The sequence below is a fragment of the Sceloporus occidentalis genome, unplaced genomic scaffold (assembly GCF_023333645.1).
Source record: "Sceloporus occidentalis isolate IW3139 unplaced genomic scaffold, rSceOcc1.0.p SCAF_1, whole genome shotgun sequence".
Lineage (NCBI taxonomy): Eukaryota > Metazoa > Chordata > Lepidosauria > Squamata > Phrynosomatidae > Sceloporus > Sceloporus occidentalis.
Genome location: NW_028316981.1, coordinates 44,640,438 through 44,663,196, shown reverse-complemented (window position 1 = coordinate 44,663,196; position 22,759 = coordinate 44,640,438). Strand labels below are relative to the sequence as shown.

Below are 22,759 nucleotides of genomic sequence, written 5' to 3'. Positions count from 1 at the left end.
ACCTGTATTATATTTATATTATTCTATTTACATAACCAGAAATATGAGCAGCCCTTTAAGCTAACCAGGTATTTATTTTGCTTTTCGCCTGGTGACTCATCTCAGTGCAGCAGAAGAGATGTGCTTATGGTAGCAGTTGTCTACCCTTGTAGCTCATTGGCATGCACATCTGGATTTGTATCTAGAAATCCTAGATATAATCCTGACTGGTGATTATCATCTGAGTTCTGTTACCATTACATCTTGGGACGCCTCAACACTGTAGAAATAATGTCATTTGATGCCACTTTAAGTGCTGCACCTCCTTCCTATGGGACCCTGGGGTTTTTAATCTTCAACCTTTTCTGCCAAGGAGTCCTGGTGCCCCGCCAAAGTACAAATCCCAGGATTAAATAGGATAGAGCCATGGAAGTTAAAGTGGTGCCAAGCTACATTATTTCTACAGTGACTGCATCTGCCCTACAGATATAACCCAGTCTGACACCACTTTAACACCCATGTCTGAGTGTTATGGAATTCTGGGAACTGTAGTTTGCTGAAACAATTTAGCCCTCTACCTGAGAGCTCCGGTGCTGCAACAAATGAAAAAACCCAGCATTCAATGGCACTGAGCCATGGTAGTTGAAGTGGTGTCAAACGGCATTATTTCTACAGTGTAGATGTACCTTTAGTTTGTTAGGTTTTTTAAAAATGCTATTGGAAACGTATATCCTGTCTAGGGAGACTACTTGTTGTGCAACCAGTTTGACAGTTCATAAATGGCAACCAGAAGACACATTTCCAAACGTAAATTACAATCCCATTGTCACAGAGACCAGTGTTATAAGGCTTCCAGATAGTTTCTATTTTACATTAACACTCCTTCAATGTTAAAAATTGATTTCCCATGTTACAACCCCACAGTCCTGCAGAACACCATGGACAAATGGCTACACATGTTTGTGGGGGAGCAGGTCCTGCTTGTGGTGTTTCATGGAGCAGCATAAACCCATTGCAAGTGTATGCATTCAGGAGATGTTGCTTTGATGCCAGCAGGACTTCTGCATATCTGCGTGCGAAGTTTCTAAGACTGCGCCCTCACTGCAGGAATAATTTGGTTTGATACCACTTCAACTGCCAGGGCTCCATCTTATAGAATCCTGGAATTTGTAGTTTGTTGTGGCACCAGATCTCTCTGACAGGGAAGGCTAAATGTCTCACAAAACTACAACTGCCAGAATTCCATAGCATTGAACCAGGCAGTTAAAGTGGTGTCAAACTGGATTATTTCTGCAATGTGGTTGCAGCCATGATGGTCCTCCACCAGGGTTTTGGACTGCCACTCCCAGATGCCCCAGCCAGCTTAGCCAAGAGTCAAGAATTCTGGGAGCTGAAGTCCAAAACAAACAAACAAACCCAAGCCCCTGAAAGGCCAGAGTTTGGGAACCACTGTCTAAACCAGTGGCTCTCAACCTTTGGCTCTCCTAATGTTTTGGACTTCAACTCCCAGAAGCCTCAGCCAGCTTGTCCAAATGACCAGGGATTCTGGAAGCTGAAGTCTATATGCCTAAAGGACCCAAGGTTGAGAACCACTGAGGTGCCACACGACTAACTACAGTTCCCAGAATTCCATAGCACTGAGCCATGGCATTTAAAGCAGTGTCAAACCGGTGAGACCACTTTAATTGCTGGCTCAATGCTAGGGAATCCTGGGAACTGTAGTTTTGTGAGACGTTTAGCCTTGTCTGCCAGAGAGAGCCCTGGTGCCACAATAAACTACAATTCCCTGGGTTCCGTAGCACTGAGCCAGGGCAGTAGCAGTCTCAGAGTGGATTGTTTCTGCAGTGTGTTTTGGACCACTAATGAGTCAGCTGACCGCTTTTCCCCGGGTCACGTGACTCCCACCCAACATGGCTGCGCCCATGGAGAGACTTCTTGTGCTGCTTGTGTCTTGCTGGGCCTTGTGGCTCCGTGCCTACGTCTGTCCAGAGAGCGGGGGAGAGGGGGCCTGTGGCTGCACTGCCAGCCGGGCAAGCGGCGGGGAAGGGGCGGCGAGGAAGTACTCCCGGGAAGCGGAGGCCTCGCAGCATGAGCCAAAGAGAGGCCCAGGGTCAGAGGAGGAGAAGGAGGAGGCCATCATGGGAGGGCAGGTAGGTAGGTAGATGAACAAGGAGGGGGAAGGGGCTGGAGAGGGTGGCAGGGAGGAATGAATTTTAACTTTTTCCCAGTGCACAAATCTAGAACTTGGGCTACTTGGGAGTAAGCGCCACAGGACTCCTTAGGATTCCAATGTAGTAGAATTCTTTGGGCATTTAATTTAAAGCCAGAACTAGGGAGCAGGGACGTAGCCGGGGGGGGGGGGGGTCTTGGGGTCTGGACCCCACCCCCTTCCATTAGAAAAATGAATGGTGTGTGCTGTTGCGCCGCCGCACCCAAACCCCATTATAATGGTGGCACTTAGTCTGGACCCCCCCCTTCCTAAAATCCTAGCTACGTCCCCGCAGGGAGACCCAGGGGCCCCATTGGAAAGGGAAACATAGCTTATTTTGCTGCAGCTGTTCCCAGAGGAAACACACTCATCTCTCCATATTTGCGGCTTTGACATTTGCAGATTTGATTAGTATTTTCTGCATGGCAGAAGGGGGTTGGACTGGATGGCCCTTGCAGTCTCTTCCAACTCTACGATTCTGTGATTCTAGGACCTCCTCCGGTGCAACTCTACGGTCAACCTTTGCTAAAAGTTGCACTGAAAGACCTAGAGATTCCTAGAGAGAACACTCTTCTAGGCCTTTGTAGCTCCTCCAGGGCAGTTCTATGGTCAGTGTTTGTCGGACGCTGACCACAGAGTTGTCCTGAAGGACCTAGAGATTCCCAAAGAGGTATCCTTTCAGGTAAAAAATATGGTGTTTTTGTTATTTGCAGTTTTTCCATATTCACGGGGGTCTTATGCCCCTGACCCTAGCAAATATGGAGAGACAAATGTACATCCAAATTACTGGGATCCCAGATCCCCAAAAGAATCAGCCCTGTATAGTCCCTTGAACAAAGAAAACTACAAATCACATTTCATTGGTTACATCTAAATTAAACCTTTACACCCCTGTATGTTCATTGGATGTCCAAATATTACATCTGGCGTACGTCCCTATCCTTCGTAGGTTATCCATCAGCCTTCCCAACTTGACCTTATGAAGAATACCCACATCCACCTTAACAGTCCTCTCTATTTTGTTTTTTAAATTATGCTCTTGCTGAATTTTAATGCGTATTTTATTGTTTTAAAGGTGGGAGGGATTGGTGGTTGATATAAATTCTTATTGTTCATTGTAATTTTATTTTTGCTGTAATCCTCCCTTGATCTGCACGGAGAGGCAGGAAATATGAATAAACAAATTATTGTTATTGTTATTATAAATTGTTATCTCCGTATTTAGTTTCATTGTCCTCAAACTGTCCCTTGCAGTACTTTCTTTATTTGGGTTAATATCCTGAGTTAGGAGCTATTTCCAAATTGTTTTACATTCCAGAAGAGGCTTTGGCATGACCTGAATTCCATCGTCCTGGCAACCTTTGCTTCTGAATACATTTCAATACTGTAATTTTCAACTCCTGAGCATAATAATAATAATAATAATAATAATAATAACGATTTATTTATAGCCCACCCAATCATGAAGAATCAGGGTGGGTTACAACAGTAAAGAAATTACATAAACAAAATTCCAATTCAAATCTACCCTCTACACAAACAGTCTGGGAAATCAGTATTTCAAGGGAAATTCCAGCATCTTTGAGACTTACTGAAAGAGAGAAGTTAGTCGACTTGAGCTTTTGCAGACCTGAACCCACACAGCTATGTTAGTCTGGAAAAACATAATCCAGTTTGAGACCGCTTTAACTGCCCTGGCTCGATGTTAAGGAATCCTGAGAATTGTACTATATTGTGGCACCAAAGAAGACTCAGGCCTGTTACAGACAGCCAAAATAAAGCTGCTTCGAGTCACAGTGGAGGTATGGTGTTTCACTGATGCATGCGTCCTAAGAGTCCAGAAGCCACACCAAAGCCATGCTCCAGTCCTTAGGGCTGGAGCATGGCTTTGGTGCGACTTCTGGACTCTTAGGATGCATGCATCATTGAAACACCATACCTCCACTGTGACTCGAAGCAGCTTTATTTTGGCTGTCTGTAACAGGCCTCAGTGTCTCAGAAAAGTACAGTTCCTAGAATTCCCTAGCATTGAGCCAGGGCATTGAAAGTGGTCTCAAACTGGATTATTTCTCGAGTGTGTTTTGGACCATTGTTTCAAGGGATCTTGCAGCACCTTTGAGACTATCTGAAATGCAGAAGCTTTCCTAAACCAGAGCCTATATAGCCATTCTAGTCTCAAGAATCAGCATGCCAAGGGATCTTGCAACTGAAAGAGAGAAGCTGGCTGCATGAGCCTTCCTAGACTTGAGCCTCCATAGTCAATGTTAGTTTGGGAAATCAAATTTTCAAGGGATCTGGTAGCAACTCTATCTGAAAGGCAGAAGCTGGTAGTATGAACTTTTGAACCAATTTCTTTCAGGTAGTCTCAAAGGTGCTGCAAAATCCCTTTGCATACTGAATTCTGTGATACCTTCCCCCAATTAGCCGACAGTTTCTGCTGGTGACCCTCCCTCCCACTTTTTAATGGATGTTCTTCCGGTTTTTCAGGTATTTGGGTTCATTTTCTCCTAGAGATAGTTAGACGACTGAAGGATGAAAATATTTTCTTATTGTTTGTGATCACATTAATACATTGTAGTTGTTTCTCCTGCATCACATCTTCACAATATTTGTTTATCTAGCTTGGCTAGCATGGTATGGAAATCTAGAAACCTAAGAACTGCAGTCAAAGGGATTATTGGTGGTTTCATCAATGCCTAAGGCTCTGTCAAGGCTGTGAGCCTTTCAGGACTTGGCTCTGCATTTCTGGAACAGTCTTCTTTTGTATCTATGACTAGAAGAACATCTTAACCATTTTCATAAAGAGCTGAAGACCTTCCTCTTTTAATTCCCCAAATTAAGCTTCTGAGTATGCCTAAGGCTGCTAAGAAGAGTACCAACTGGTGGGGATTTTATCCAAAATACGATATGCTAACATCTAAGAGATTGAACTGTGTCCTCAGCCATCTGGATGACTAAGAAGTAATATTTGATGCAGTTGCCTAGGAACCAGAAACAGTCTCCCAATTCTGGCATTGCTGCTGAACTCTGATCTTTCCTCAAAAATGAATGGGTAAATAATATATGTTCCACATGGCTAAGTGTAGCTTGATAATGCTTCAGTTTCTTGGGATTGGAAGATTTATGTTTGTTAAAAATTAACAGAAGTACTAGCAAGTAAAACTGAGTTTAGAATGACTCCACTTAGTGTTAAAACAGAGCTCATTGCTGTGGCATGTTAATCCAGGGTTGTTAGTCCTCAATTTTTTTGGTAAAAATAATTTAGAACATCAAGCTTCCTTTTAACAATATAAAAGAGGGAAGATTTTGTTTGAAATCATGGCATATGTAACATTAATGATATTAGCATCTTTTTTGCAGTTATGATTACATTTTCCAGTCCATAATGCTACAAAGAGAGTTTAATAATAATAATAATAATAATAATAATAATAATAATATATTGGATTGGATCGAGTCAGGTAACAACAAACATAAGAACAATAAAAATAAAACACAACAAGCCACAGGTAAAAGCATAGGAAAACATATAAAATCCAATTCCCTATCTCCTTCCCACCTTCAAATACCATTAAAAATGACAATGCCCAACTGGAGAGTAAACATTCCAAGGAGGTCAGTTTGGGAATGCCTGCCGGAAGAGATCCGTTTTTATTGCCTTCTTAAAGGCCTCCAAAGATGTTATATGGTGGATCTTCTCCAGCAGGTCATTCCAGATTTTTGGAGCAGCAACAGAAAACGAAATAATTGTTGTAAAAATGTGGTACACACGATATTAGCAAAACAAGAGTTTTCACTCTGAGGTCTCTTCATGATGATTTTAAAGGCACCCCAGTTTTTCACAGGTTTCTATGACAGAAGTCTTTGTAATGCTTCTAAAGTCCACCTAATTAAGAGAATGGTACAGAAAGTATGGTGGTTTCCTTGTTCTTAGGTTGCTGACAATCTAGAGGAAATATTCTGCCTTTTATCTTACGATATTGACCAAGCCCTATGAGGAACGCCTTAGGGAGCTGGGGATGTTTAGCCTGGAGAAAAAAAGGTTAAGGGGTGATATGATAGCTCTGTTTAAATATTTGAAGGGATGTCATATTGAGGAGGGAGCCAGCTTGTTTTCTGCTGCTCCAGAGACTAGGACCCGGAGCAATGGATGCAAGCTGCAGGAAAAGAGATTCCACCTCAACATTAGGAGGAACTTCCTGACAGTAAGGGCTGTTCGACAATGGAACAAACTCCCTCGGAGTGTAGTGGAGTCTCCCTCCTTGGAGGTCTTCAAACGGAGGCTGGATGGCCATCTGTCGTTGATGCTTTGATTTGGATTTCCTGCATGGCAGGGGGTTGGACTGGATGGCCCTTGTGGTCTGTTCCAGCTCTATGATTCTATGATTCTATGACAGTGGAGAGTTATCTAGGGGCTGAAGAATAACTGATGTGGAAGGTTGAATCTATGCTCTTATATAGGTCTCACATACATATACTATATAACTAGCATGTGCAGAATCATAAGTTGCTAAACACAGTTTTTAACTGTATTGGGTTCATTCTATATCTCATGTTTGTAGCCTTCAAATACTTAAGCAGCTTTAAAAAAATTAATAGGCTATAGTTGCTCACTGCTTTACTCTTATAACTGTTTACCTTTTTGTTAGTGAAGCACAGTGGTTTTGGAGTACTTGAAGAGGGGGGAAAACTTTAATGTAAGACCAGACCAGCAGTAGAAGACGTTACTAAACTAGAGTTTAGGTCCAAGGCACACTGCAAAAATAATCCAGTTTGAGACTGCTTTAACTGCCCTGGCTCAATGGTATAGAATTCTGGGAACTGTAGTTTTGTGAGACATTTAGCTTTCCCTGTTAGAGAGCTCGGGTGGCACAATAAACTACAATTCTCAGGATTCCCTAGCACTGAGTCAGGGCAATTAAAGCGGTCTCAAACTGGATTATTTCTGCGGTGTGTTTTGGATCTTAGGGTTAGAGGTGCTCTTAGATCTAAAGTGTCTGGCTCAGGAAAGGGGACTATTTAATGTGAATCAATTTGTCATGTCCATCTTCATGCCTCTGTAAAAACTAGTACTTCTTATTTGATGCAATTGCAAATTTTCTGTCTCCAAAAACCTTACAAATTACACTGTAGACTAGTGTGAATTACAGTCTGCCTTTTTCATGGGGAATCCATTCTGGATCCCCCTGCAAAAAAAGAAAAGAAACTTGAATGGCTGCCCTTTTAGCCAATGGGGCCTGCCCCCCATGAATAATCGAGACCGCGGACTTCAAGATTGCATCTTGTACTTCTAAATTGTACTGTACTTCTAAATTGCCTCTAGGGTGAGTTTAAGGGTATTGCCAGTATTAGGCCAATGCTAGATTTAATGTTTCTACTGATTTGTTTCAGCTGTAACCACAGTAAAGTTGGCATACTCTATGAACCACATGGTTGAGGTGTTCTACATGGTTGCTTTGCATATCTTTGAATTACCTTGTGAGAAAATGCTCTTCATAAAATTTCTGAATGAACTGAAAGCACTGTCAGGTTCTGTGTAGAACTGACAATGTGAAAAGATGCCAGCAAACCAGCAATCTCATGTTAGAAAAAGCCAAACTGCTGCCTTTGCTTTACTACTAGAGCTAGCTCTGGTGGGACTTATACATATTGCAAGGTTTTAATGGATTATGTGATGTGACAAGATTATGCTTGTCAATACCTTCTGCTGAACAGAAATTGGATCTGTGTGGCTGTTGGTGAGTCAATCTGTGCTGTCGAAATTAGTGAAATTGGTGGAATGAGATTGTTCAAAAGGAAGATGGGATAACAAGGCTGATGCTTTGTTCAGTTCTGCAAGTTCTATTCTGATAAATGTGAGCTTTTGTGTAGAAGGTGCTTTGTAAGGATGTAACCATTAGTCTTTGCCAAATGCTTCGAGTGAGAAATGCTTTCCTGAATGGAACACAACATTCTAGATTCAGCTTTCAATGTCATTTGGTGGTTGGTCCATCACTGGATGTTACAGAACCAAAAGTAGTGACTACAGGACCAGCCAATCTTTGCTTTATTATTCTCTGTGGCTGCTTGTATGATAACCTCTGGAGCAGGAGTAATGGCAAGAAACGTATGCCTGTATTTACTCTGCCCAGAAAGGAATTATGGAATACAGGAGCAGTATGCTTGTTGCTCTCTGAAGGACATTTAAGTATCCACATCCCTAAGCTGGTATTCGCAGAATCCCAGAAGTAGATGGAGAAGCTAAGCTAATATGAGTGTATCACTTACACACCACGCACAGCTGTAGCATATGCAGAAGTCTTTACTGTTATGTACTAGTTTAGCTTGGCCTGGTAGACAATCACTACAATCTACAATCACTAACCATTAGCCATGCTTGATGGGGATGGAGGAAGTTGTAGGCCAAAACATCTGGCAGGCAAACATTTCTTCCCCTGTGGCTTAGAGTAATGCAATTGAAAGCTCAAATTCTTGATTTTAAAAATAAATTTAGACAAGAATATATTGTTTTCCAAACTCTCTGCATTTGTGTACAGAGTGATGCTTGTTCTTATCTTTTATTCTACTGTGAGTTTTAATGTAGCTCTCATTCTTTCCCTCAGCTTCTCTGGAACTCACATCCTTGTGTTTAGAGCTTCCTTTTGCATACACAGATCCTAAAGCAAATCCTTAGAGCTTGGCTTCCATACAATTTACTAGTGTGGTTGGTCCAAATGCATCTGAGGAAGTAGACTTTAGTCTATGAAAGCTCATGCTGCCAGTTTCTTTCTTTCACATAGTTTCAAAGGTGCTAAAAGATCTCTCTACAATATAGACACGTGAAAATTAAATGACCAAGTTAGGTGAGCCTTGCCTACGTAAACAAAAACCTTATGAACCTTCTGGAAACTGCATGAAGACTTCTTTCAAAAGGTTTTCCCCCCTTTTACCAGCCTCCATTTTATTTCATTTTTTCATTATTTGGACCAAACTCAATAGATTATGCTTTTTTGAAATGTTAGGGTCAGCCCATGATATAGACCTGTCTGCACACCCCCCCCCCCCCCAATTATCCTGTTGACATAGGCTCAATAGGGAATTTTGAGGCAACCTCTGATTATCTTGTCTGTTGTAGACAGGCATAAACAACTGCAATAGGACTGGCCAGAGTAGAATCCCGTTCTTTGCATATTGCATTATTTACTACAAACCTGCTGCTGCAACCCAACAATGGAAATGTATCTCTCAAGTCCACCTTCACCTTCCTCCCAATGCCAATACTACTTAAAAACATTCAATTAGGTAAAGGACAAGGAAGAAAAGGAGGCTGAGTAGGTATTAAAAGACTGTGTAAAAAGGAACTTTACTCTCAGAGACTATTAACTGAGGCATACCTGTACCCCTCTTGATGCACCCTAGAACTGCATTGACTTTTTTGGCTGTTGCATAATACTGGCGCGTTACAGCCCGCCCAAAACGGGTGGTCTGCCACCGCCGTCATTTGCAGTGTGGAGGAGCCCCAGCGTACAAACACGCTGCAAAAAGAAGCCCCAAAATGGTGCTTCTCTTTGCGGTGCGGTTATGATGCCGCGAGGCACCAATGGCGCACTCGCAGCATCATTTGCGCTGCGCAACGTGCGGACGCAACACGTCCACTACGTCAAGATGGTGGCCTCCGTGTGGACAGGTGCTGCCATTTTGTATGGACTCGGTCTGTACTAGGGTTGAGGGGCATCAGGAAGTGACGCCCCTTCTCAACCCTAATACACCCCTTCCTAACCCTAGCACGCCCCTTCGGCACGTCTGTAACACGCCACTGTTGACTTTCTTTGTTTCAAAGCCTCGTCAGGATCTGTATGCAGTTCAACAGCCACCTCATACACCAGAGTTCAAGAGGCAGAACTTTCCCCAAACATTTCATTTGACTCTTATATCAATACAACAAGCAGCTTAGGACCTTGGTACTAGCCAATGGGAGAGAAGCCAAGAAAAGATGGGGGCTGCTCCCAGGAGCACGTATAAAAAGCAGGACAGAGCAGTGTTTGGAGTGAGTTATTGTGCCTTGAGGGGTGAAGAGCCATTGAGGCTAGGATAGGCTGCTGTGAGAGGCAGTTAGAAAGGGTTTTAGGAACTCAAGACAGGGACGAGGAGTGTCCTTAATTAAATCGTGGTAGCGTCCTGCAGGAGATATAGTGCGTGATGACAAGTGGAGTCAAAATTAACCGGAAGGATTAAAAGATACTAAAGACTAATAAAGGTTCTGAGAGACTTAATCTGTAGGGAACATATGCAAAGTTATAAGGAAACAATTACAAAGACAAGTTAAAGAAACTGTTAAATTGTGTAACTAGTAAAGTATTTCTACCCGTACCCATTGTGAACACCATCCACTAAGAGAGATACTGTATTCAGCCTGACTTGTAAATAAATTTACTACTTTGTTTCACCAAGCAGTTGTCTGAAGTGATTTCAGAAACACATTAAAAATGCTACCAACATTGAGAAAAGTCTTTCAGGTTTGGGACACACTAGATAGTGGGTGTGCGGCTGTCAAAGAATAGTTGGTGCCAAACTGGGGGAAAATTTGAAACCCATAGTGTTGGCATCTAAAGGGAGTTATAGTGCAGGAGACACTTAAGAGAATCCTGAGTTTGAGACTCGCATTAAAGAATTGGTGACAATGGTGAGATAAAAAGACCCATTGTGCTGCCATCAGAGAAAAGCAGTTGGGTGGGTGAGGTTCACCTTCACAAGCTCTGTGGGAAAATGCAAAGAAATTAGTTGTCTGCCCCAATCTGAAAAGGACCCCAAGGAATAATACAGAGGCACTAGGAGAGGTTGTTTTAACAGGATCTTATCTATTTCCAAAGCCTGGGCCAGATCTGTGGTTGGTTATGCCTTTTGTATTTCTCAAGAGCAGGAGGTGTTTCAGTGTCTAGCCACCAGTGTCAGCACAACCCAGAGGCTGGGTTACTGTGTCCTCTTTATTGGTTTATTACTTTTCTTCCCTGAAAAGGTTTTGTGCTCTCTCTATTGATTTATTGCTTGAAATCTTCCCTGCCAAAAAAGGAAAAAATCCTTCTGGGTGGTTTGATCTAAATAAAACACACAACAATGAAAGAAACATGAATGACAGGACTGCCAATCTTTTCAGTTCTTGCTGACTCACTACAGTGAAAATAACAGTTTCAAGTTGGCTTCACAATCACAGATTAATAGCTTGGTCTTCAGATATCACTGCAAAACACACAGCAGAAGCATTTCAACCATTAAGGCAGAAGAACCAAAACCAATATCCTACCCTTCCCTTTTTTTATGTCTCGGTAACTGAATCATCCCATAATGATGTAAGCATGCAGATATCTGCCAGTGCACAGTAGAAGATGGCCTCTCAAGGCTCAATGTTGTCTTTGAAATTCTTATTTTAGCATGCCTGTAATTATGTACCTACATGGAATTTTTTTCAACATTAACTGTAAATGTTCATGCTCCAGTATGTATTGTATCAACACTGGTTTCAGTTTTTCACAGTATTCAGCACTCATTAGAGCAGAGACTGATAACGACGGACCCTCCCCATCCTAGACCTAGCTGCAAATCCTTTAGGTCTGCCTCATCTCTCTTTTCTCTGACCTTGAACTCATTGCTTTCATACCACACAGTTATAGCACTATGATTCCACTCTAACTGCCATGATGGCATCCTGGGATTTGTAGGCAGTGGAGCTCTCTGGATGAGATTGCTCAATGCCAGTCTCTCCGCTGCCAAGTCCTACACTCTCTGAGAAGAAAAGAATTCCCCAATATTTTCAATCATAGATTGGAGGTAGCAGCAGTTATCTTCCCTGCTCTCAGCCATAACTTGAAGCATCAGCTTCTACTATCTCTTTTCTCCTTTCAGCACAAGGAAAAGAAATGAGGCAGAGAGAAAACTCTGGCTTCCAGCCAAAGCTCAAGATAGGAAAACTCACCAAGCCAGAAACCAGAAGACATCATGGGACAGGTCCACACATCCTTGACCTAAAATGGTCCATGGAGGGCTGCAGGTAGGTGAATCCAGCTCCTCCATGCCATATTAGGTGTCCACTCTTGGTTTCAAATGCTACATTTGGGATGTTGTTGCAGCATTCACATACTTGACTTTGCTTCCTCTTCAGTGGGGAGCTGTCAATTGTGGTACTCCAGCTTGGGGTGGTATCCCCACAATGAGGATGAGAACACAACAGAGGCCTACAGCTGCTAGGGAAAAAACTGGAAGCAGACTGTACTGTAAACATGTAATATATACAATGCAATCAGTAATTGTGAACACTGGATTACAAGTGAGAAATGTTATCAGAACAAAAACATAAGGATGCTCATTTCTTGATATATTTCAGCCCTATATAGAATAACTTGATGTTTTTAAAATATCTTATTGTAAAATGTTTACCTTTGTAACTGAATGATTTAAAGGTCTATATAAAAACAAAATGTAGTTTACAACCCCATTTTTACTTGTTTTGATATCAGATGACAGCCAATTAGTTCATTGTATTTCTTTAATGCATTAACTCACATCCTGGGGTTTTGTCTATTTTACAGATAAATAACTGGGAAAGCAGGGAGGAATGACACTCACAAATTATATTTTATCCTTGGTCAAAATGAGTGGTAAAAGTTGGAATAGCCAACTAATTAATATCTTTATGGCATAAAGCCAGAATGTATTCAGTTTGTAAAGCTCTTCGTAAATGGGAAATTGCTTTCACTGGAGCCAAAGTTGTTCCAAAGTCATAAGCAGCATTAACAAATATGGTGAGATAAATGATGGCAGCTAAAACATGATAAGATTGCTTTGTCCTTGGGATAGTTTTAGCATTTGCAGTAATGGTACAAATTTTCCTCAGTCACTTAATAGTTCTTTCAGGTACATAGTGCTTTGCAAATTCACTTTTCATGTATCTCCTCAAACACTCTTTGAGGCAGACCGCTCTAAGAGACAGCATCTTTTCTAAACTCACACATTGAAAGCAATGGCAGAGAATGGAGGTGGAACCGAGCCCTCTCGTAACCAAGACACAACTTCAGAAACCAGTGCAGTATACAGTGAGTGTAGGACTTGGGAGGCCTAACCTCCTCAGCTATCACATTCATGGTCATGGTTGCTCAACCAAATCCTCCTTATAGGATGGCTGAGAAGATACAATAGGAGCTTACTGCTTTTATAAATGTATTATTTGAATGCAAAATAAGTTGTTGTTATATGCCTTTAAGTCAACTCCCAAAGGATTTTCTTGGCTAGATTCATTCAAAGGGGGTTTGCCTTTGCCTTCTTTATAGGCTGAGAGAGAGAGTGATCAGTGAGCTTTCATGACTGAACAGGGATTTGAATCTTGGTCTCCCAGACTCCTAGTCCAGTACTCAGACTCCTAAAAATGCTAGCTCCCACTGTATATTTATGCAGTATATATATATATATATATATATATATGTAGTATATATTATATAAATGAATAGAACGGCACCACATCAACGTAAAATCTTGTTGTTATTGAATATTGTCATAGAGTCATAGAATCATAGAGTTGGAAGAGGCCTCATGGGCCATTGAGTCCAACTCCCTACTCAATACATGATCCACCAAACCAAGACAAGGTGATGCATTTGTGAAACAACTCTCAGAAATCTCCAAGAAGAAAGAATTGGTAGTCATGGGGAAGATCAGTTATCCTGATATTTGTAAGGAGACAAGGCTTGCTAAGCATAGGTATGCCGACAGATAGTTTCATCTTTCAAAAGGTGGAGAAAGGTACAATGGGATCAGCAATCTTGTACTTGATCCTAACCAATAAAGAGGAGTTGGTCACTGGAATCAAAGCAGTTGGCACTTTAGGGGAGAGTGTCCATGTAATACTACAATTCATGATTGTAAGACAGGCCAAAGAGGAGTATAGTCATACACAGAATCTTGGATTTCAGGAAAGTTAATTTTATCAAGCTCAGGGAAATATTTGGCAGAATCCCATGGCTGGAGATACTAAAGGAAAAAGACATTCAGTGTGGGTGTGATTTCATGAAGAAGGAATTGCTTAAAATACAATCACAAACAATTCCATGGAATTGTTTGTAACTTTTTAATTTTTTTTTTCTGCCCCTGACATGTGTATTTTCCTATTTTACTGTTTTCCTGTTCCTGTTTTTTGTAGTAATGTTTTTAACTGTTATATTGGATTTTAACTTTGTATTGAAATGTTTTTATAAATTTTGTAAGCTGCCCTGATCATATCCATGGAAGGGCGGGGTAGAAATAAAATTTATTTATTTATTTTTATTTATTTAAGAAGAAAAATGGGATACAGTTGAAAAAAGCCAATGTAGCTGCATAGTAAAGCTCAATGAGGAAGCGAAAAGAAAAAAGAGCATGTAGAAAGAATGGGAGGAAGGAAAAGTCACCAAGCAAGAATGCAGATGTGTAGTCCAACTTTGCAGGAATCAAAAGTAATCAAAGCTAAAGCTGAAAATGAGCTGAGACTGGCTATAAGTAAGCAAGGAGCAAGGAAAGTGTTTTTTTCAAATAGGTTCAAAGCAAGAGAATGACAAAGGAAATGATGAGACTATTGCTCAGTGAGGATGATAAAATGCTAACAAATCACCATGAAAAAGGTAGAACTGTTCAATGTATATTTATTTAGTTTTCTCCACAAAGAGGACTGTGTGCTTTCATGCATCAGCAGAGACCTTGCAAATCAAGACTGATAAGGAGTTAGGAATAATACAAAGACATATGCCTGAAACAAAAAGTCAAGAAACACGTGGTATGCAAGAAATATACACAGTTCTTGCAGCTTGGGCATTAGCATGATAGCTGTATGAGTGGTAGGAGGGAAACAGCTCATAGGCAACGGACGAACGGATTCACATGAGGCTTATAATTAAATAGATGCAACTCAATAAACCAAACTTTGGGATGGAAAAATTACTTCAGTGTTTGCTTGTCATTCAAAGTGAAGGCTGTGACAACTAAAAAAAATAAGGCTGTCATTGTGCAGGGCTGAAACTGACTGAAATGAGTTTGAGATCAGTTTCCTGGAGACTGAAAGGTTGAGAGTTCAAGCAGATGGGGGAGGGTCTTGTGCTCCTGGGTAGAAAACATGAAGGGGGGGATGAAATACAAAAAATGAAGAAAACTTGCAGAGATTTGTCTGAGCTAAAGTTGAGCAAATCACTCTCTCACAGCCTCAGAGGAAGGCAAAAGCAAACCTCCTCTGAGCAAATCTTGCTAAGAAGACCCCATGATAGGTTTGTCTTAGGGTCACTTTAAGTCAGAAATGACTTGAAAACACACAACAATTTAGAGCTCAGCAGCTGCTTCCTGCACACACTTACCATAACAAATAAGGGCAGCTAAACAATATACACATACACATACACAAAAACTGAGTTGAAAGTGTAAAATGAGTTTATTTCCCATTAACTCGGGGGAGGGGGAAGAGGATAGGAAGAGGAGAAATCTTGCCCTTCCTAGTTGGTTCAAGCAAAAGGAAACCGCTTCAGCCTTTCCTAGTTTGTGTGCAGTTCTTCATTAGTAACTTCCCATCTTGACCACACATGTTGCTTGGCCACACGTGTCCTGGTTTTCATCTGAGAAATATTGGAAAGTATATGACAGAAGCAGGAATGGGTGATCTGATGATCTGAGATGTAGAGTGGAAAAACAGAAAATTTTCCAATGATATATTTTTTCATGAAAAATGTCCCCACTACATCTATATCTGTGGTTATCTGTAGTTTGCTTGGGCTGTTGTATTGAAGTCAGTAAAGTTTTAAATATAGAATTTTAACTCTAAATTGCTCTTCTAAGGAGACAAGCATTGGGAAGCTCTAGCACTTAGTGTAGACTACCAAATGAACACACTGCTAATCTCATTTCTGTTTTGCAAAATATTTTGCTTTTGAGTCAGTCATAAGTAGCCAAGATCTCCATTGCTTAGTAAAATAGAATGTTCAGTATAGTGAATCAGTTTTTCCTCAACCTGATTTGGAACTCATAAATAGAACAGAGAATGTGTGAGTGAATAATACAGCTATACATCAGCAAATGAAACTGTTGATTTACTGTGTATACCTGACTTCATGTATACGTGAATTGCAGGTTTGGGGGCCAAAATTTTGGATTTTGATATCAGTTTGCTAGTATAAGTTGAGGGTAAACTTAGGAGCATATAGGAAAGATATTAAAGGATGAAGCAAAGGAAAATGATGCCAAAGAACTTATAAAATTCTGGGAAGCATAATTGTTTGTGCTGGATGGATGAGGAGGGAACTACAATAAATTGTGGCTGTGTGATGTGTGGGAAAGTTGACCGGCACAGAGGTGGCTAGGGAAATGTGCACATGTTAAAAAAGATGTACAGACAAAAAAAAAAAAAAAAAAAAAAAAAAAAAAGAAAGAAAGAAATTTCAACTATGGCGTGCTACAGACTGGGCAAATGCAACACGCTGGTGCTGATTTTAGGGTTAGGGACCGTGCGGTTTCCACACGGTCCCTAACCCTAGCACAGCATGGCACCGTAACAATGGTGGCGCCCCGTGTACATCGGTGCCGCCATTGTTATGTGGTGCACTCGTTAGTTCAGCCCTGCGGTACAAAAAGAACCCTTTTTCCAGGTTCTTTTTCCTCCGGAGGGAAGCTGCATGGTTTGGCGGTTGCGGCTTCCCTCTGGAGGAAATTAGGCCGCTGGGAGGCTACCCTTTTCGGGTGGTCTGTCCTGCACCTATGTTAGCAGTGATTACAGCCTTTAACTTTAATGTGATAACTCTGCCTGATTTTAACCCAGAAAAGCAGGCATACATACATAAATGTCTTATTCAGATCCTTCAAAGATCGATTCTTCTTAGCGCTCCTTTGAGGTGAAGCACGAAAGAGCTATCACTGCCTTTTTTCCACCCAGGCATTAAAAAAGGTCAGAATTGGCACCATAGCAGAGAGCTTTTTTGGGGGGTACTCTCAGGATGGATTAAGCTGTCACCTTTTGACATTCTACTCAGACAAGTGGATTGCTCCTTTTTTAAAAAAAAATTAGAGTTAAAGTACAGTACCTACTTTAACCCGTTGATATTTTATTTATTTTATTATTTATTTCATTTATTTGCTACCTTTCCCCTGGAAAGGGACTCAAGGTGGCTCACAGATAAAATCAGTTTTAAAACTTTACAATACTCATTTAAAAACAATGAAAACCATCTTGCTAAAACAATATAAAATTGTGTTATATAGACAAAAGTTTAAAAACATAAATTGACCCAGTTTTATGGAGGTTAATTTTTTGACTAAAATTTATATATATATATGTGTGTGTGTGTGTGTGTGTGTGTGTGTGTGTGTGTGTGTGCAATACAAAATATCAGGTGCAGGTCTGTTCAAGTATGAGTCCTTAAAAACAGCATTTTTTCAGTATAGGCTCTTTTTGTTAAATATAAGGGAATTATATTCTCTTTTCATTATCACAAACATGCCAATAAAATAATGTTCTAATAAAGCTTTGAATGTGTTTGAATATAACACCCCAACCAAACATGATAAATCAGATAACATTATTTAGAACACTGGACAATTTTCTGGTTTTACTTTTTCTGGAAAATCCACATTATTGTTGATGACTAACTGGAGTGACAAGAATGCAAAAGAAAACGAAGAGAAGAAAGAGAACAGAAGAGCCAAACACTGAAACCTTATAGCATTTTAAAACTGAGTCTGAAGGACAAATGGCTATGCCTCAGTCTTGGGATTGCACTCACATTAATTAAACTGCAGCAAAGAATAAATGTGCATTTAACTGAGATAAAGTGGATTGTGAAGACGTGATTTTCTTTGAACTGTAGCTGCAGGATTGGGGAGTCATGACTAGCTGCAGAAATGGACCTGGAGTATACTGTATAACATTTTAGCTGGGTATATGCATATCTGATGTGTGGTCTTCAAGTAAATCTCCTATTCTGAGGAACTATTTCTGATTATAGTTAATTAGTATTCAGTCAGTCAATCAATCAATGTATTTATATCCTGCCTTATTCTCAAGACAGTGATCTCACTGTCAGTCCTCAATGCTAAATTGCATGGGGCAGATCATAAGCCCCTCTCTCAAAGCAATACAGAACTGGGGCAGATGTCAATCAAACTCTGCCAGCCAACAGAATGCTCAACAAACATCTTCATTAACATATTTTTGGACAGTTCTTGCTTCCTGTTTTTCATTAAGGTATGGTTCATATAGTTGGCAAATGAAAACAAATACTGTTTAAGAACATACAGATGTCTGATTCTGTCATTGGACAATGTAGGGATGGGTTATATAATGTGAACACTTGGAAATCTTGGTCACGTGTTGTGATGTGTGGACCAGGTTTTGTTGCATGGAGAATATTTGGTTGTTTGCTGGGTATGTGAAATGGCTTCCTGCCTGACTCATATGTCACTGGTCATCTCCTAGCAGCTTATGTGTCAAGAGTCTTCTGCTATACATTTTGTTAATGGTTTTCTTAGCATCTTCAGGGCTTATTTTGAAATACACATTCACATCTGATGCCTGTTCACCCAGCTCCTACTTGATGATTGTTCAATCCCCTTTGTATTATCTGTCAAATGTCTTTGACTAAAAGCAGTGTGTGTTCCAATTAAAGTAGATCAATTGAACTAATGTAATTTACATAAGTGTTGATTTACAAAATTATGGATCTATTCTAGTTCAGACTGGTAGGATTTAGTTTTTGTGTGTGTTGTCATAGGCAGTTACTAATTTGAGATCTTTTTGTCTCAGCACCAGTATCTCATTTATCAGACATGAACTGCTTCATGCCACAACTTCATGGTATTAAAATGTTGGTCGGGTGCATTTTGAACTTTGACAGCAGTAGCCATACAAGAGGTTTAACTGCTACAAGATACAGCCAGTGTATAAAGACAGTGAGAAGTATTGCTAGTAGATATCTGTAATGAAGTCATTGGATTTGCAGATGGAATCTATTCCGGCTGGAGTGTTTACAATGGGAACTGATGAGCCAGCTATACGACAAGATGGGGAATGGCCAGCAAGGAAAGTCCACATCAACCATTTCTTCATGGATCGCTATGAAGTCAGCAACAGACAATTTGAAAAGTTTGTGAATGCCACTGGCTATCTCACAGAGGTAAGGTGGTAAAATGATATACTGTACATATGTACACATTGAACAGCCTTGAATATGTCCAAGCAGACCCTGAAATGTATAGTGAAATCCTATAACTAATCATAGTATGGGGAGGTTACATTACTGCTATAAACATTAATACGGTATTCTATACCTTAAGAATGGAGAATTTTGGGCCCTCCAGATGATGTTGCAGTACATATCCCATGATGCAAGTTCAGGATACAAATGTACACTAGGACAATGCTATTTGAGAAGAGATGGTGTGGACCAAGTTGAGCTATTTGGGAGGAGTATAGCATGAGCCAAATTGTCCTTTTGGCCCCCTCCTGGCACTTCCCCCAGCCCTCTCCTACTATTTTGTTCAATAGGCCAGCTCTGCTGGGTATCCCTCATTGCCTCTCCATCTGTTCTGTATCTTCAGTGGTGGAGAAACTATACCAGCAGAGTTCTTTGCTCATATCTCTATTGTGGAAATGATAAATCTTGCATTCCAACAGCATAGATGTAGATTACCATACCCTGCAGCTCCTCAATCAGAATAACTTGGGTACATGATTGTATCTTTCTTCAAGTAGAAGAAATTAGCACAATAATGTAAAAGACCTTTGATTGAAAAATAAATAATTGAATTCCTTTTCTGAGCTACTTTTAACAACAGAAAAGTGGTTTCTAAGGATCCTTTTAAAATGTTTCCAGGGACCTAGTTCTAAAGGCTGTACTGTACTAACTGAATCAAAAATCTGTGGAAAGAAAGCCAGGTCTGTTACTGGAGCAAATTTATGAAAACATGGCATAGTATTCTGTTTCTGTAATCTCTGTAGGAGATCTATGGAGAAGCAAAACTCTGTTCTGTCTCTTGAGATTTTATCAGACATTGCCCACATACTTTCAGTAGCTCTGAGGAAGCAAGGAAGAACCAAGGTTCTCACTGTGCCTAAGGCTGTAGTAGATGCCAGACTCTGCCTTGTGTAACTGTTCTGATGATATCTGCAGCTGGTGTATAGGATGAAAGCTTCCAGCATCCCCATCCACCATGGTCATGTGGGGTGAGGAGGATTGGAGTTGTAGTCCAATATGTTTGGAAGACAGCACAGCACTGCTATATCTAGTATAAGGAATTTTACCTAAAATATTTTGTGGTAAATACTGCCACAGTTTTTTAAAAGCTGTTGTTTTGGGATGTTGTTAGCCACACTGTTCACAGAAAAACTACTCTACCATAATGTTAAGTACACTGGGACTTTTGAGTTCTGATATCACTGCTGCAGATAAACTGCATACAGGATAATATGTATATTTTGAGCAAATAAGCAAATAGAGCTCATTGCCCAGGACTGCAGTTTCAAGTTAGTTTGTTTGATCTCAAACTAGTTTAATTACTTTAAACTTGGACTCCACCATTGCCTTTGGCTGCTGTGTTGAAACCTGAGGAATGTCCTTAGCACAGTTTTCATGACACAACGACACACCCATTTTAGATCTCATACAATCCATTTGATGCTAATACACTGAGGCTTTTAAAAATACTTTTCAGTACAGAAGATGGAATTCTTTTGAAGGGGGGGGGGTACCTTTTCTTAAATAAATTATTTTTAAAAAGTGTGAAACTAACAGGAAATGGAGGTCAATATGATAAATCAGTGGCTAAAGTATACAAGTGGATTATATGACATCTAAAATGGGTGTTCTGTTGTCTCGTTTTCAGAGAACTAATAGCTGTTTCCTAGTATTCTAGTGCAAGCCACGTAATGGCGGCTGTTTTCTAGCAGCCTTAAAGATGCCATCTTCACTGCTGCTTTTTGCTTATTTTCTATTCTTTGCTGCTTCCTTCTTTTCCTCTTCCTCTATCCTCTTCTTCCTTCTTGTTCCTCATGAAATGTGGGCCACTTAAAATGATATTCTGAACTGGTGAAAGTGGAACTGTTGACAGTCTGCCTGACAACTTCTACCTCTTCTTCTAATAGGATCGTGCATTTTATCTCCTTGACAATTTTAGGAATGATTATATTTTTTGAGCAAAGTGGTCTTTTCATCCTCTCTGAGCATTCTATGTAGTACATTGTTTCTTCTAACAGGAAAGGCTGAATTGCATTCAGGAAGGATTAAGTAAAGCACACTGTTTACTTAATTATCTAATTTGATGCATTCTTCTGGCATTTGGGGAATAAAAAGTATTGAGCAACAAACTGGCAAATCTGATTGATTAAGGATTGCCTCCCTTCTCTCCCCATCCTTCTTTCCCTTTCTCAGGCAGAAAAATTTGGAGATTCCTTTGTATTTGAAGGCATGTTGAGTGAACAAGTGAAGAGTGAAATCCATCAGGCTGTGAGTTCTGTTTTTTTCAGTTACCGTACTTTGATCTAATAATTCAATGCCATGAACACTTTATGAGAGCGGCAATAATATGATCTGTTTTAATACCATAATCAAATGGGGACTTCAACTCCCAGAAATCCTGATTGTTGGCCAAACTGGCTTAGACTTCTGAGAGTTCAAGTCCAAAACATCTGAAGAACCAGAGTTGGGGAAACACTGAAATAGGCTTCCTTAAGGGGTGGTAAACTCTCCTTCTTTGGAGGTTTTTAACCAGAAGTTGGATGGCCATCTTTTGTGAGTGCTTTTGTTATGTATTTCTGAATGGCAAAGGGTTGGATTAGATGGCCCTTGTGGTCCCTTCCAACTCTTTGGTTCTGTCAATCTAAAATTCCAAGTGGGTTAAATCGAGAGGTGCACAGATGAAAGAAACTCTGTCAGCAACTCTGTTCTGTAGATTGTTGCACAAGGACCCAGAACAATGGATGCAAGCTACAGGAACAGAGATTCCACCTCAAAATTAGGAGGAACTTTCTGACAGTAAGAGTTGTTTGACAGTGGAATACATTCCCTCGGAGCGTGGTGGGGTTCTTCTTCCTTGGAGGTTTTAAACAGAGGCTAGATGGCCATCTTTCAGGGATGCTTTGGTTGTGAATTCATGCATGGCAGGGAGTTGGACTGGATGGCCCTTGTGGTCTCTTTCAATTGTATGATTCTATGAAGGGGTAGAGCAGAACATTACATTATCTTCCCATGTAAAGCTAAACTGAGCATGGCTTGCATCCATGTACTTCTTTCTGCTACGATTCTTCACTTTCAGACCATCACTTAATCATTTAGCTGTTAACAGTAATTTAGGAGAATGAACTTATCATGCACAGATATCACCCATTTTACCAGGACATGATAACTTGAGGACCTGTCTGAAAAGTAAGCTGTTTCTCAAGTTTGAACTACCATTTATTGACATCAGTTTCATGCCAAAAAGATGTTGCTTGGTAGCAACACCATAATTGTGGCTTCTCATACATTACTTTTCTAGCTTTGCCTTTCTTGATTAACTACCCTTAGTTTAACAGTACTTGGAGAAGTCTAGTCAGAGTCGTAG

General features: G+C 40.4%; 1 protein-coding gene across 7 annotated transcripts in view; it reads left to right on the top strand.

Moving 5' to 3' along the window:
* The first annotated feature begins 1,889 nt into the window (after positions 1 to 1,889).
* Positions 1,890 to 22,759, top strand: part of SUMF1 (sulfatase modifying factor 1) — a 99,563-nt gene continuing 78,693 nt past the window's right edge. For 5 of the 7 annotated variants that reach the window (XM_089520005.1, XM_089520024.1, XM_089519997.1 and 2 more), the window contains exons 1-3: positions 1,890 to 2,129; positions 19,162 to 19,335; positions 21,589 to 21,663. In XM_089520005.1, coding sequence (XP_089376131.1) covers positions 1,890 to 2,129; positions 19,162 to 19,335; positions 21,589 to 21,663 — 489 coding nt within the window. Of the gene's footprint in view, positions 2,134 to 12,123; positions 12,213 to 19,161; positions 19,336 to 21,588; positions 21,664 to 22,759 lie in introns of those variants that run through there. The other 2 variants (XM_089520042.1, XM_089520033.1) reach the window with 2 other exon arrangements.